General features: G+C 38.4%; 1 protein-coding gene across 1 annotated transcript in view; it reads left to right on the forward strand.

Moving 5' to 3' along the window:
• Positions 1–14,342, forward strand: part of MOCOS (molybdenum cofactor sulfurase) — a 225,897-nt gene that overhangs the window by 165,843 nt on the left and 45,712 nt on the right. The window contains exon 6 of the mRNA XM_072852966.1: positions 4,123–4,322. Within this exon, the coding sequence (XP_072709067.1) occupies positions 4,123–4,322 (200 nt within the window). The remainder of the gene's footprint in view (positions 1–4,122; positions 4,323–14,342) is intronic.

Genomic DNA, 14,342 nt, shown 5'->3' on the forward strand with positions numbered 1-14,342 from the left:
TATCTCATATTTCTCTGATTAGATAAAATTCCACTGGAAAAAGAAAATCTTACTGTATTTTGCATATAACAAGCAGATAATAAGACGGAGGTAATGCATATACAAGAAGTTATCACCAGGCAAGCCAACCAGTGGATTTACAGTACCATGGTGACAGTTGTGCATAGTCTGAATGCACATAGTTTGAACCCTCTTGTAAATGTGAGATAACTTGCCCTTCTTTTCCAGATGACTGAATGGTCCCACAGTCTCTATGGATAGGCATATGCACACATGCAATTCCTATGGAAGAGCTGACATGGTAAATTTATCCGTGGGTTATCCAGTGCACTGGCACTCTGAATTTTCCATATTGGAACAGTATCAGTTTCCATAACAGTACCCAAATGGAAGTATAAAATGGGTGATAGGTCTGAGATTGTGCTAATCTGTCAGGATGTAATGTACAAATATACATCAGCAAGATGAGGTTTAACAGGATCTCCACAGGTTTACTAAAGTACTTTGCCAAGGAGGTCTGTACACAAAAGTACAAGCTTTCTTTGTCAATCTCTTCTGCTCAATAACTTTGCCACTGCAAAAATATATGGCATTCATTGTGGCAACAAATTCTGTGAAAAAGGAGGTGCTATTAGGAAGAATAATTAATTAAATTATCATGTCTGGCTTAATGTAAAGTCAAAACACACACATGGGGACAAAGTAATAAGGGGCATATTAATCCACAGAAATGCAGGAGTTTCCCTTTTGACAGGAAAGTCCTTACATTTCTACCATAGGAAGAAGTAATTAATGAGAGCATCCTTTGTGCTGAATGTGTTCCTACACACATAAACACAGGGAACGGTATTAGATGGAGTTCAACTGTTGTACTTTAGACTACATCAGATTCATTCTGATCCAAATTACAGAGTGCATAAATTGTTCTTCATTTTAAAATAATTTTTAGGAGCAACTAGATGCAATTCACCTTAATGAAAAAATGCATAAAACCCATAAAGTGAGAGGGAGTCAGGGCACTTGAGTCCTTCCCAGCACCTTCTCAAGATGAAGTACTGATGATTTTTCCAAGCTGTAAGTCTTCCAAAAGGTTTAAGGTGTGCAACTTCTTTTATCCCCAAACAGGCAGCTAGGGAAGAGTTTCGAAGTATTCAGAGTTAAGGCACTGCACGTAAAACCAGAGTTCTGTATAGCGAGAAGATAAAATGCAGGAATGCAATAGGGTAATAAATACCAATTCAACCATAATATAGATTACCTTCTCATTTACCTTAGACAGGCTCAGTCAAGCGATGAGTTTTATTTTTGTCACCCCAAACATGAGACTAGATGCAATAATGCAATTCCTTAGATCATGTTAGAGACCAAAGATTTGTTCTGGATTTTATTTTCTCTTCCTCATATTCTTTTCCCTAGTAGGAAGAGGGAGATGAGGTAAGCACTGGATTTATGCAGGGTACAGTACAGATCGTTTTGTTTAGCAAAATAAAAATAAATCACAACTATTTTCTGAATATATCCCTTTTTCTGTCAGAACAAACTTCAGATTGCCAGCATTTGTTTCAAAGAGTTTTCTGTGACATCAGACATAATCACAACCTATTCTGCTACTTAAAAATACAGAACCCTGGCAACACTGCTTCCGCTCTCCAGTCACAGGGCAGCAAAGCAACTGCAGGCTATTGCATTTGGATTTGTCAGAATAAATAATTAAGAGGCTCATCAGCTTCTCACTAATGAACAAGGAAATGTGATTAAGCAACTTTAAAAGAGAATGGCTGAAGACAATATAGAAATGATAGCAGGATGATTGCTGTGAATGAGAGACTGACATTTCTGAATAAGAGATTTCTTCAACAAGACACAAGGACAGTAGTTTAATCTTCCATTAAAAGATTCCTGCCAATTTGGAAAAGCTCTGAATCAGGAGATTACAGACATCTCAGAAGCTGACAAGGCAGTCATTTCTCTTAAGACAGCTACTTTCTGGCAAATGCTCAGAAATAACTTTTTTTGGTTTTTTACTATTTCAAGACTGTTAACATCTACCAAACAATGACTAGGATGTCTCTGACTAGGCAATCTTTTATTCTCAAAGACTCTGAAAATACAAGTCGTCTTTCAGACCAAAATGTTCTAGAGATGCTTCCCAAGTTTACTGTGGCTAACATCTAGAAATTGCACTGATTAGCTTCTGGCAATGTTCCTTGAAAATGCTTCGTGTGTTAGTATCTCATTAAATATCTTATTCCTCTTTATTATTCTTTAGCACCAAAAATTGTATTTCCACCTTATATCTAATCTGTTTCTATGCTTTTACTGTCTGCTTTCCTAGCTTATCTAAAGGAGATAGCACATAATATAGACACTTGAACAAAAATGAAATAACATAAGTTGCTGTAATTTTTCTGTATGTCAGGAGAAAGAGATCTTATTTTTTTCCTTTATATAGATTCATAAGTGACACAGTCTTTTTATGAGTATGACACAAAAGTCAACAAGCAAATTACAAGATGTCTGTCCAAGGGCAGTTATATCAGACTGTAGAAGTTTCCAGATACTCAGATATAAAAATGGTATGTGCAGAAGTGTGAGATTCATAGTTATGCAGTTTAAAAAAAGAAAGCAAAAGAAAATGTCAGACATCTTTTTAGTTACAGAAGTGCTCATGTACCTCAAATAAGATACTCAACATTACAGAAAATACTCTCGGTCTAAAATCCAGGCAGAAAAATACTGTTCTACTTCAAGAGGCTTTTGAGGAAATTATTCTTTCCTTTTCTTTCTCCCCAGGATGTAGGCCCACCATAGTGCAATGCATTGTATGCATAATAGAAACCACTTTGGATTTTCAGCCAAAATTCCATCTGTGTCCAGTGGAGATTTGATTGGGTTTAAACATGTTGTTAGCCTTCAGGTGTCTCCCTATGTTTCTTAACAATACTTTGAGATCATATTGTTATCTTCTAATTGTCTTCCATAAAGATGCAAATTCATAGGTTTTCAGTTTCTACTTTGAAGATTGCATGTACTTTTCTTGTTCCACATGATAAATTACTGTTTGGTTAGGGTTATTCCTTTTCTCCTACCGTATTTATTGTCATACCCAGTTACTTGTCTCCTGTCAGCGGTTTATCCCAGTGAATATCACAACCTACTTCTTCGTTTCAGATTACATATGTTCTCCTTTGACTGAAATGGCTGGTTTTGTATCTGACGCTTGTGTTTTAGCTTCCTGCAGAGAATCAAAATATCCCCAACGCCATGGGTGACCATGGTATATCATCTTATGGCATATCCTCTGAGCACAAGAATGAGAAGCCATTTCGATAGGGACATCTAACAGAGACACAATCTCCTCTCAGAAAGCAGAGATGTAGAAGCGGTCTCCATCTGTCAGGAAATCTCTGCAGTCCTCTTTTTCAAACTCCTCAGTGTAACAACAAAAAAAAAAAACCAAAGAAAGACAACATATTTCCTCTTTATGCTTTTTCCAGGCCAAGTTCTGTGACAACTTCTCTCCAAAGCTTCTCTGGAGCAAAAAGATTGCATGGGTGTAGTCAATAAGGCATTCAAAACATCCTCTTTCTTTTTCTTCTGCAAAAAGAAGAGCAGGCTTGGAAGAATATTTCTTCAGTATTCGAGTAAATTCCTTGTAGACTAACACTGGTATTTTGTAATTTCATTTACAATTTTATTATTTTTATTTTATCTTAGACATAGCATTTTGCTTTCTGTGCTGTGCTAGAATTGATGCCTCATTCCCATGATCTCCAGAGCCAGATCTGGAGCAAAACTTGCTTTTCAAATTAATTGTGCTAGAACATCTTAGTGATATGTATAGGCCAGAACTATCAATCTTGTAATGTACATGAATCCATTTCAGTGTAGCTTTAGATTTCTACAGTAGATTAATTGTAGATAAATCCTTGGTGCAACAGTACTTCTGAAGCTTTTGTATGAGGAAAGAAACTTTTGCAAACTGTATATTCATTTAAAGGAACGCAAAACTACCAACTTTGTGCTAGTTACCTCCCAGCTACACCATTCTGAAAAATCATCCTTTTTTACATTTCCATAAAAATAAGGCATCTGACATGTACATGCACTTTTCTTTTGTAGGTGGAATGGAGAAAATAAAACAGCATACCTTTGCATTAGCTCACTACTCCTATACTGTGCTGTCTACCTTAAAATATGCCAATGGGGCTCCTGTAGTACGTATTTACAGCGATACAGATTTCAGCAATCCTGATGTCCAGGGTCCAATCATTAATTTTAACGTGCTCGATGAAAATGGAGAGGTGATCGGCTTTTCACAGGTATGTTTTTCTCTTGCCTTAACTGCATGTTATGTTTATATTTTAAGCCTATTCACAATGAGTTCTTTATCCTAAAGGAAATTTTTTGTCCATAGTGGTCCCTTCTGAGGTTTTGGTTTTGTTTCTTCATAGCTCTGCACAATATATACACACCAGTTTTAAAGTAGTAAAAAGAGAATCCAATAAATAGTGCTAGCACAATGCAAAGTACATAATAGCCAAAGCCAGTATCTTACAGATTTAATACTCTACACATAGGAAGTTTGAAAGTGGGCTGTTTTACCAGGATGCATTGACTAGGCAGTTTGGTTTCTTGTAGACTTCCTTCTCTAGAGTACTCAAAACTGGGAATTGAAGAGCAAGTCTAGAAAAGCTGATATAAGAGACTGCCTTTGAGCTTTGACACACAAGTGATCTTAAAATACTGCAGTCACCCATGAAAGAGGAGTTCTCTTTTCCCTTCAGTTCTAATAATTACATTCATGTAATATTCCTGAGGAAGCATTAAATACAGTTGAATGATCAGTGTAAGGAGTAAGATTCAAGCTCAAAAAATCTTTAAATGCTGTCTTTCTCAACAGCTTTCTCTAGCCTTTATCCATCAGGTATACTGAGTATCTATAAGATGAAACTTTGTGAAACTTTTCTACCTTCAGTAGAGAGGTAATGGTGTATGACCATAATCGTGCATGACTGTGTACCGTGTAGACAGTGGGTAATGTAGGGTAACATAGCTTACTTGCTCATCGGCAGAAGTCAGAAGAACCACAGTGCTCTGTTTTTGCTTAATTCTTCTGTTTTTCATTGGCTGGTGATTGAATAAGCCCACAAGTCAAGTTCAAGTGTATGCCCCTGATTTTTTTAAAAGCTGTCAATAACTGGCACCATCTGTCTCAGCAACTACCTCCCTCTGCCAGCAGTAGTGGCAGAGCTGCATTGCTCTTGAAAGCTGATAATTCTGGACCATTAGGGAGAGAGTGGGAGTGCTGCAAAAGTCGTTCCTCAACATTCCTCTGCTGGAGAGGAGAACCAGATAATGAGGGGAACGCAGAGACAGGTCTAGGAGAATACAAGAGGAGGTCCATAGATACAAAAGGGAGAACAGAACTGAAGCAGTTACGTTGTAGCCTGTCAATACCGAGTTTTACAATTTTTTTAAGGCACCTACCACACTGATGAACATGGGGTGGGCAAATGTATAGTACTGGAGAAGCTCTTCTTCCCATACCTCTTTATTTGGACTATGCTACCAAATAGTCTCAAATATTTGCCACATTTCATTTTGAAGAATTCCACATTTTAGGAGTGAATTAGCTATTTATACAGTCTTGAATATGTGTGGCAATGCTCAGAAAAGACTGGAGATATTAACACAGCTGGGTTGGTAAAACACTCTGCAAACACTCTGATGTTGCTTCTGTCCTTTGGTTAAAACCAAAACCTTTATTTGCACTTCTGAGTTTCACAATTTCTTTGTAAAAATGGCTGTTGCCTGTTTCACTTTTTTAAACTCAACTGTACCCTCAAAGAAAAAATTATTTTATAGTCTTATGCCTCTGTGGTGCCTGTTTGCTGCAGTGGCTGCTCATTAAAAGCTTCTTCATTGATCTGTAGCATCTGTATTGTGCTATTCACCAGATTCTCGTTATTTCTGGCGTGAGTATGTACAATGAAGAACTATAAAGTTTTCAAATGCATACCAGTCACATCTGCAGTGCCTGTTAGATTACTTTGTTTAATTAAAATAATGTGCAATTTAATGACTTCTAGAAATTAACAAGCAACAGCACTATTCTTTCCAAAGCTATAATACGTGTGATATATATATATAATTGGCTTCTTTATGGAATGAAATTCTTTCATAGACATCTTATAGCAGTTATGGAGGAGAAAAATGTTTGCTTCTTCTTTATGATTACAAAGGAAATACATACAGCAGAGAGTAAGCTTCATCAAACTGACAATATAATCTCATCTTCATACCTGTATGCAAGTCTAAAATTAGATAGGTTTATTCAAATCAAAGTTAAATCCAATACTTCCATTAATGGTTTAGAAATGAAATAGTGTCCTCTAGTTTGGTAATGTCTGTGGTCTGCACATTCATGTGGATTCACTGGTCAGTCTCCAAATGCAATCTAGTGCAGTTAGGAGAACATGGTTTCAGAAGGCAGAAAACAGAAAACATTTACGGGAATTTTTAAAGAAGGGAAAATTGGATGACATTTCTATCTGACATGCCTACTACTAGTGGACACCAGTTAATGACTCAGGTTGTATTTCAGCTAGTATATTAAAAGAGAAATGACAGAATGTCCTATTCCTTTATGGATGATATCCCATCTATAATTAGTTACTTATAACCAGCATCCAACCAGTTCTATTTGTCTTTCTGACAGGCAATTGTTATGTGCCCATTGCCTATTAGAGCGCACAGTGTGGCTGGACATTAGCATTTGGTAGCCTGAAAAGGAAATCTGACTAACTGATTCCAGAGAAAATATTATGACAAGTTTTGGAGGAGTTTATTCGGAACATTTGAGATTGGCAAGAAAGACTTCATAAGTAGACAGTGTCTTCAGAGGATACCAAGCTTACATTTAAGCCTCAAGATTTACATAATTTACATGATATTCAAAACTCTGAACTAAGTCCAAGATATTTAGGATGTGAAAGGCGTGTAGTGAAATACATGACATTAACACTGCCACTGAAAAATTAAAGCAGGGAAAAATGATGTCTTTCATCCGTGTAGCATTTGGGAAGAAAGCTGTTCTTACCTGCTTCTATTATTGAAATCCATTTCTCACTGTTATCAGAGTTTAATTATCAAAGCTAACAAGATTGTGTCACTAAACAAAAACATGCTTGAATTACGTACATGGGGTCAAGTGCACCAATAGGAAATAGCCACAGTCTCAGGTTCATCCTTGAGTAAAACCTTCCTTACAGCGCTCAAGATCAAATGAAGGCATTTCATTAAAGTGAGACACACAAATGAAACCACACCATGATCGCACTCTCAGGGATGGCAGTGTTTTTGACAGGCTCCTGTCCCAGTATATATGATACAGAACACTCGGATGTTAAGAAGTGATAAGGTGGGAGTGAAATAATTATGGAAGTAGAATTGCTATTGCTTTTTCATTTAAGTGTTTCTTTGTGATTGTTGAAGGGTATCACTGTTTTAGAGTATTATATTTGGACAAAACTTGCTTTGTATACTATATGTATCATTGGTTTAATTGAGAGTTTAATTACTGCTTTAGTTATTTTGCTCTAAATGGTAATTAAAACGATTAAAGAAGAGGGACTTGCAGGCTCCAAACACCAATAGTCACTCAAAAGCTTTGGTTTTTCTTCAGATTTTTCATGAAACATTTCTTTATCTAGGAATAAAACTACTACAATTTTGAAATCTCCATAAACCTCTTGTCTTTGGGCACTAAAACTACATTAAATTTCCTCCTTTGAGCTGCACCAAATACTTCCCATGAAAATTATTTCCTTCAGTAAAGCTGTCTTGTAGACTACTATTGGTAGTAATTTGTTCTTGAAATTACTTGGGAGGATACCTGTATTCTTTTCACGCAAGCTGCCTGTCCTCTGCAGTAGCACGTCTGTCATTTTATGTTATGTGTTTATTTGCACTGCAGCACCAAAAAGCCCCGGTTATGAACAGGGGTTAAACTATGATGAGTACTTGACAGGTCCAGGACATAAAGATGGCCTTTTTGCCAAACAGCTTCTTCATATATACTTGTCTAGTTAGAATGGATAATTCTCCAGCATTATAGTTTTTGCTGTTAATGAAGTGTGGACAGATGACAGGCTGGTGATTTTGAAAGGTGAGAAAGTGCGGGGTAGAGACGAAGGACCTCTGCTAAGTCAGTGGTGCAGAATGGAAGCAGCAGAGTTGACATTAATGCAGCAAGCTGTCAATCTTCTGCTTCCTTGTGAGGCTACCAGGAAAAGAAGCAATTAGCCCTAGATATTAAAGGGGGTTTCTGATGTCACAAAAATGGGGTTACATATATGCTTGATGGTGAGCTAATACTGCAGAGTCTTTACACAGAGAATCACCATTGGCTCATTTATTAATAGTGAATATCTGTAGTCTTCAGCGTATATGAATGTCATGTGTTTATACATCCCCAAGTCCTTCCGATCTCTGAAGCACTGTTTGACAGCAACGACTCAGCTTCAGTTTGCCTCCTTCCCATCTTTTTTATCAGAAGCTTGCATATTACTTTATGAGGTTCCAGCCTGTTTTGAATGCCAAAGAGGAGATGGAGCAGCTGTAAGGGAACAACATTGATTTGAAACAACAATCATCCACACAGAAAAGTGGATTTCTTACAAATCAGGTCGAAGTGGAAAGTTGTATGTTCCCTTCCATTTGCAGATTTGAAAAAAAAATCAGCATCTCTGCTATGAGGGACCTTTTGTGCTAGTATTATTTTAAGTTTTCTTCTTTTTTCTGATAGGGAGAAGAGACCTGTGAAATGTTGTTTGTACATTCAGTAGATAATTGCAGAGTAATTTTATAATCCTTTCACATTTCATTCTGTAAAGTCAGTTTGGGAGCTGGAAGAGAGGAAAGGGGTAAGAGGCAAAGATGGGCAGATGGAATTTCACCTGACACATTTCTTGAATTGTATGCCCTGGAGAGCTCTTACCCAGTCACACCTTCCAGTTCAGTGTTTTCTGCCCCCAGTGAAAAATAGAACTTCCCTTATCAAACTTTTTCTTTTTTACTCTGGTCTTCTGAGACAATATTTTTTTCTCCTGTGTGTCACGGGCATAAAAGGTGAGCAAACCATCATAGCTATCTTCTTTTGAAAAATGGCCATCATTTCAGTTGTGGATTACCAGCTCTCTTTCCCACTCTGCTTTTTCACACTGCCTCCTTTGCCTGGAGCCTGAAGCTAAATAGAATTAGCTTGCTGTGATTGTCTCACCTGCAGAAGTTCCCTTGGTATCCATATATACTTGCCATGCCTCCTAAAAATCCTGTCAAGAAGGGAACAGGCATCAGTCCATTAGCAGTCTAAGCCTTCTTGCCTGCCACTTCACACTTGTGTGTGCTAGACAAACTGCTATAACAGGAATCAGCTGCCAAAGATAGAGAATGTAAACATTTTCATTTGCCTAAGGAAGGCTCTTCTGTAGTGTTGCATATGGATGAGGTTTGCCTCTCAAGACTGAGAACCCTGCTCAAATAGGTTATGATCAGTTTTGTCTAGGAGCTTATATTAGCATGTGCTGTCTCACTCTCATCAACCCAGATAGCATGAAGGGAGGTCTAGACTTTGAACTTATCTCTGTTCATCCATTTCTCAAGAAAAAAACTATGAACACTTCTCAGCAGGTAACTTCCAGTGTGTGTCCCTTCAGCACAAAGCTATAATGCAATTTGATGACTGCTTTTATTATGGCATCTGCCCACTGTCTCACCCACCTTCCTTCTACCTCAACCTCCCTTGAGTTAATGTAAGAATAGACTCACTTGGTTTTTTCACTTGGTTTTTTCCTTTCCTGCCTTTATTTTCTATCATTCTGAAGTGAAGACCAGGGTCTTAAATCAGAATGTGATCCAAATCACTTAGATGTAAAAACAGCCGCCACACAGGATCTCACTGTGGCACCTTCTCAAACCTAGTAGCCTCTTTCTGCCAGTGTTCACATGCTAGCAGTATAAGAAGAGGACAAAACCAGAATAAGACTCCCCCAAGAAACAAAAGAAATTTTGTTTTCTTTTAACCTCATTTATCCTTCTGCATCTAAAGCATCCTATAGCAGTGAATTGTCTTGTAAGCAGCTTAGCAGCCAAGCCAAATTCATCCCTGTGGTTTCAGAAGACGTGGAGGGGCTAAAATAGATTTTAGGATTGCAGGGACTATGAGAGGTTACCCATCATTGTTGTGTGCCAAGATAGGATCATCTTTACCTGAACGTTTCCACAGCCTCCAGAGACAGTTCGTTCTGGAACTTAGGTGTATTCACTATTACAAAATATTTCCTAATGATTAACCTAAATTTCCCACAATGCAGTCAAAGTCCATTACTACATGGATTGGGAAAAGAAAGAGACACCAATTTGGGCAGGAAAGCAGAAAAAAAGGAGATTCCAGCCATGAGAGGCAGAGGAGAGTTGGACAAGCAGTCTGAAACAGTGTTGTATGGGAGTGGTGCAACCAGAGAAGAGACAGAGCAATATAAGGAGGTAGAAGTTATTCTGTCTGTTTGCATTTGGACAGGTCTGCTAACAGAAGTAAGGCAGGACAAAGTGGTGTGAGGCAGGATGGGAGATGCACATGAAAGTAGTTGCTCAAGGTAACTAAAGTGGTGATAGCCAGTTCTGGAAGCACCTTCATATTGCAAGTACACTTTCTTTGCTTTAGTTTCACAATGTTCTCTTTTAAGAGCTTCCTTTTTCTTCAGTGATGTTTTAATAAATAGCTTAGCTGGACCTAGATCAGTAGCCAGGACCTGGCAATGGCCAGGTGAAATCTCCTTCTGCTGTAGTCTTTCAGTGTCACCTTGAGGGATTCAATGTCTGTCTTCCCCACTTACTCTAACCTCACAGGAGTGGAGAGGAAATACATTAAATACCGGCAAATCTTCAGACACCAAGTGGCAAATACGTTTGTATATACACACAGCTGGTTGAATACATATTGATATCACTACTTATCATTACATGATAAAAGGGACCACGCAATACCTGTAGTGGGCAGATTTCTTGAAATAATTGCTGTTTGTGGCTTAGATGGTACCCTCGGTTTCACTGGTAGATTAGCTCCAATGCACTGTACATCTGGTATATAGATACAGAATTAGGGCAATGACAACATGCGTATTAGAAGAGTGGAAAAAGAGGAGCTACAGCATTTCATATGCACAGGAAGCTGTTACCAGGTCAATTTGATCAGACTACTGACCGGAGCCTCGTAGTAGCTATCAGTACTTGTCTGGAAATTCATACCAGGAGAAAGTGGGTTGCTGTTAAAAAACAATAAGGGATAATTTCTACTTTATTTAATCTATGTGAAATAAATCTTCATAGAAAGTTATTAAGCAGGAGATCTTCGTTGTTCTTCAAACCATAATCCTTTTATGTTTTTTCCATCTGTTACTTTTTAATTTCATGTAAAACAATCACTCACTTTTGCAGGTGGAGAAGTGCAGCACTTTTTCATCCGGGCCAGAGAAAATGGAAATCCAGCATTTGTTAATTCCAGCTGAGAACGTCTGTGCAAAGACGGTCAAATAAGAGTTAGTTACGCTAATGCTTTTAGAAGCATATCCACTCATTATATTAATTTTGATGACTCAGGGAAAGGAAAGTGTTCTTAACATGCCTAATGGGATTTTTGGCCATCTTCCCAATAGCTACCTAAAAATTGCTGGGGTGATTGCTCACTATTGATTTTAGCTATAGATTTAGCCATTGATTTCAGGAAGCCAGGAATGGCAGATGGACGAGCACAATAGAAGGCAAACAGGATTACAAGGAGAAAAAGATTGTTGTGAAGATTCCTGTTGAACGTCTACTAATTTCCTCAGTTCCAATTAGTTTCCAATAGCACTGTGGATGTCTGGTAAGCAGGGAGATAGCAGCAATGCAGCAAACCACACTGGCTTGCCAATAAATGGCACCTTGTTGCTTCAAACTAGCAAGAAATGCCATTACAATCTGGATCTTTGGTTACATGGCACTGGGCACTCAAAGACAGCCCTTACAACAAGGGGCTCTCTAAGTAGGGGATTACTGACTGAGCATAAGGAGGTGCTGTACTTGAGAAAAATCAGCGTGATAGCTGCAAACCTAGTTAGTAGGTAATGAAGCTCTCTTCTTGCTGAGGAAGTAATGGCAGAGTACGGGCTGAGTTGCTTTCTGTAATATCTCATTGTCAGAGGACAAAGAGACATGTGAGATAGTATGCATGAAATTGCCTACTATTAAACTGCTCATCAGAGCTGGTCAAGGTTAGAAATCTTCATGAAAGTGTAGACTGAAGGTGTTACCTGACACTGCTTCTCTGGTGTGTCCTTGCATGTTGCTAAGGAAACTGGCAAGGAGATAAAAGAAACATACTCGTAGTTGTTCAGATGAAAGACTCTCAGATGAATGAGGGAGGCTAAATATTTTCTGGATATTGGTAACAGGGCCAAACTGTGGCTCTAAACTACAGACCTTGTTACACAGGGGAGAAATGTGAAAAGAAACCACATGGTAGCAGCAAAAGGACTGCACTTTTGACAGTCTCTGCTGGGTTCCTTTTTTCTTGATCTTGGTAAAAGCAGATCAGCTGCCTTTGAACGCATGCAGTGTCCAGTTTCAGTCCACCATCTGAATCCTTCGAAGACAAAGAGAGCCTGGCTCCACCTTCTCTATTACCTTGCTTGCATCTTCCTGCCCCACACAAAAATCCTGTATAGGACCCTGTATGGACATAATTAAAGTAATATTTCAACACAGTCCATCATGGGATTTTAACCCTACAGCCTCTCTGTGATCTATTATCCCCATTTTCAGGGGATAAATACAGACAAAGGAGGATATAGGTGATTTAAAGAAAGAGGAAAAGGTGGAGAGGGTTTTGACTGGGACATGAATTAAATCTATGTCACTAAACTTTCAGTATCATGCACTGCAGCTTTTTATTCTTAAGCATTGTTTCCACTTGTATTAGTCTGCTACATTCCCCTTTATCCCTTCTTGATACGAGTTATAGCTTAGTCTTCTGTGTTGTTTGCCTCTGGCTTCCACTTCTCTGACTAGTAGCAGTCTGACCCAAAGCCTTTAGCCTATGAAATAGCTATGGATGCACAATAGGATGCAGAGATACAGACCTTTTCCTATGACTCACAAGGGAATGTGCTGTTGAAGTCAGAGTTAGGAAGCCACAGAGGGCTTGGGTTCCTTTGCTTTGTTTTGCTTTTCTTCCTAGACTCCATCCTTTCCCTGATGTCATTTTATCAAACCAGATTTTCATTGTCACTGAATGCAGTTTTAAAAAAATGAAGAAAAAGCTAAGAGAAAATGACATTGGTTGGAGAGACCTGTGGCCATTGAGATGCCAAATCAAAGAAGACCAAGGTGTTTAGCCTACTCATCAGCCTGTTCAGTTTCAAATAGCTGGATCTTGGACTCATGAAGTTTATATATGATCCAAATAAGTCCATGCCCTAATTCACTGCATGTACTACAGAGAAGAAAAAAGAAGTGGAAAAAATGTGAGGTCATCCATTAACAATCAAGACTGTGTTTAATTTCTTCCTTATAGCCACGCCATCCCCAAAGTCGATAGGACGAGAGGAAATGGCCTCAAGTTGCACCAGGGGAGGTTTAGACTGGATATTAGTAAATTTTACTTCACTGAAAGGGTTATCAAGCATTGGAACAGGCTGCCCAGGGAAGTGGTTGAGTCGCCATCCCTGGAAGTATTTAAAAGACGTTTGGATGACGTGCTCAGGGACATGATATAGTGGTGGTCTTGGTAGTGTTAGGTTTACGGTTGGACTTGATGATCTTAAAGGTCTTTTCCAACCTATATGATTCTGTGATTCTGTGATTCTGTGAAAGTATCTTCTGAATCGCAGAAATGTACAATTATTGTTACTCCTTTAAGCATAGAGGACCTGCAGTTTGCTATGTATATGGCATCTTCTAAGTGAGAATTCCTGCAGAATGGCAACCCACATATTCTGATTTATGCTGATGTTTCCAGCTTTTCTCCATCAAATCTTACCTGATAATTGACTGTCTTTGAAACCAGCAGAGAAAATTATCACATCTACTGCAAAGTTCCTGATAAGCTAGCATTTCCACTATCAAGACACCAAGTTTGGCAATTTCAGTAAACTTCAGTATCTCTTTCTAATACTTCACTGCCTTCTACCAAAGGGGCTTTGGTCAGAGTGAGTGATGAATGGGTGTAGACTGAAGAGAGATTTACATCCACTCTAAATTAGTTTAAACTATTGTCAACAACTAGAGACACAAAAAGGAGG

Source organism: Ciconia boyciana, chromosome 2 (assembly GCF_034638445.1).
Source record: "Ciconia boyciana chromosome 2, ASM3463844v1, whole genome shotgun sequence".
In the NCBI taxonomy this organism is placed as follows: domain Eukaryota; kingdom Metazoa; phylum Chordata; class Aves; order Ciconiiformes; family Ciconiidae; genus Ciconia; species Ciconia boyciana.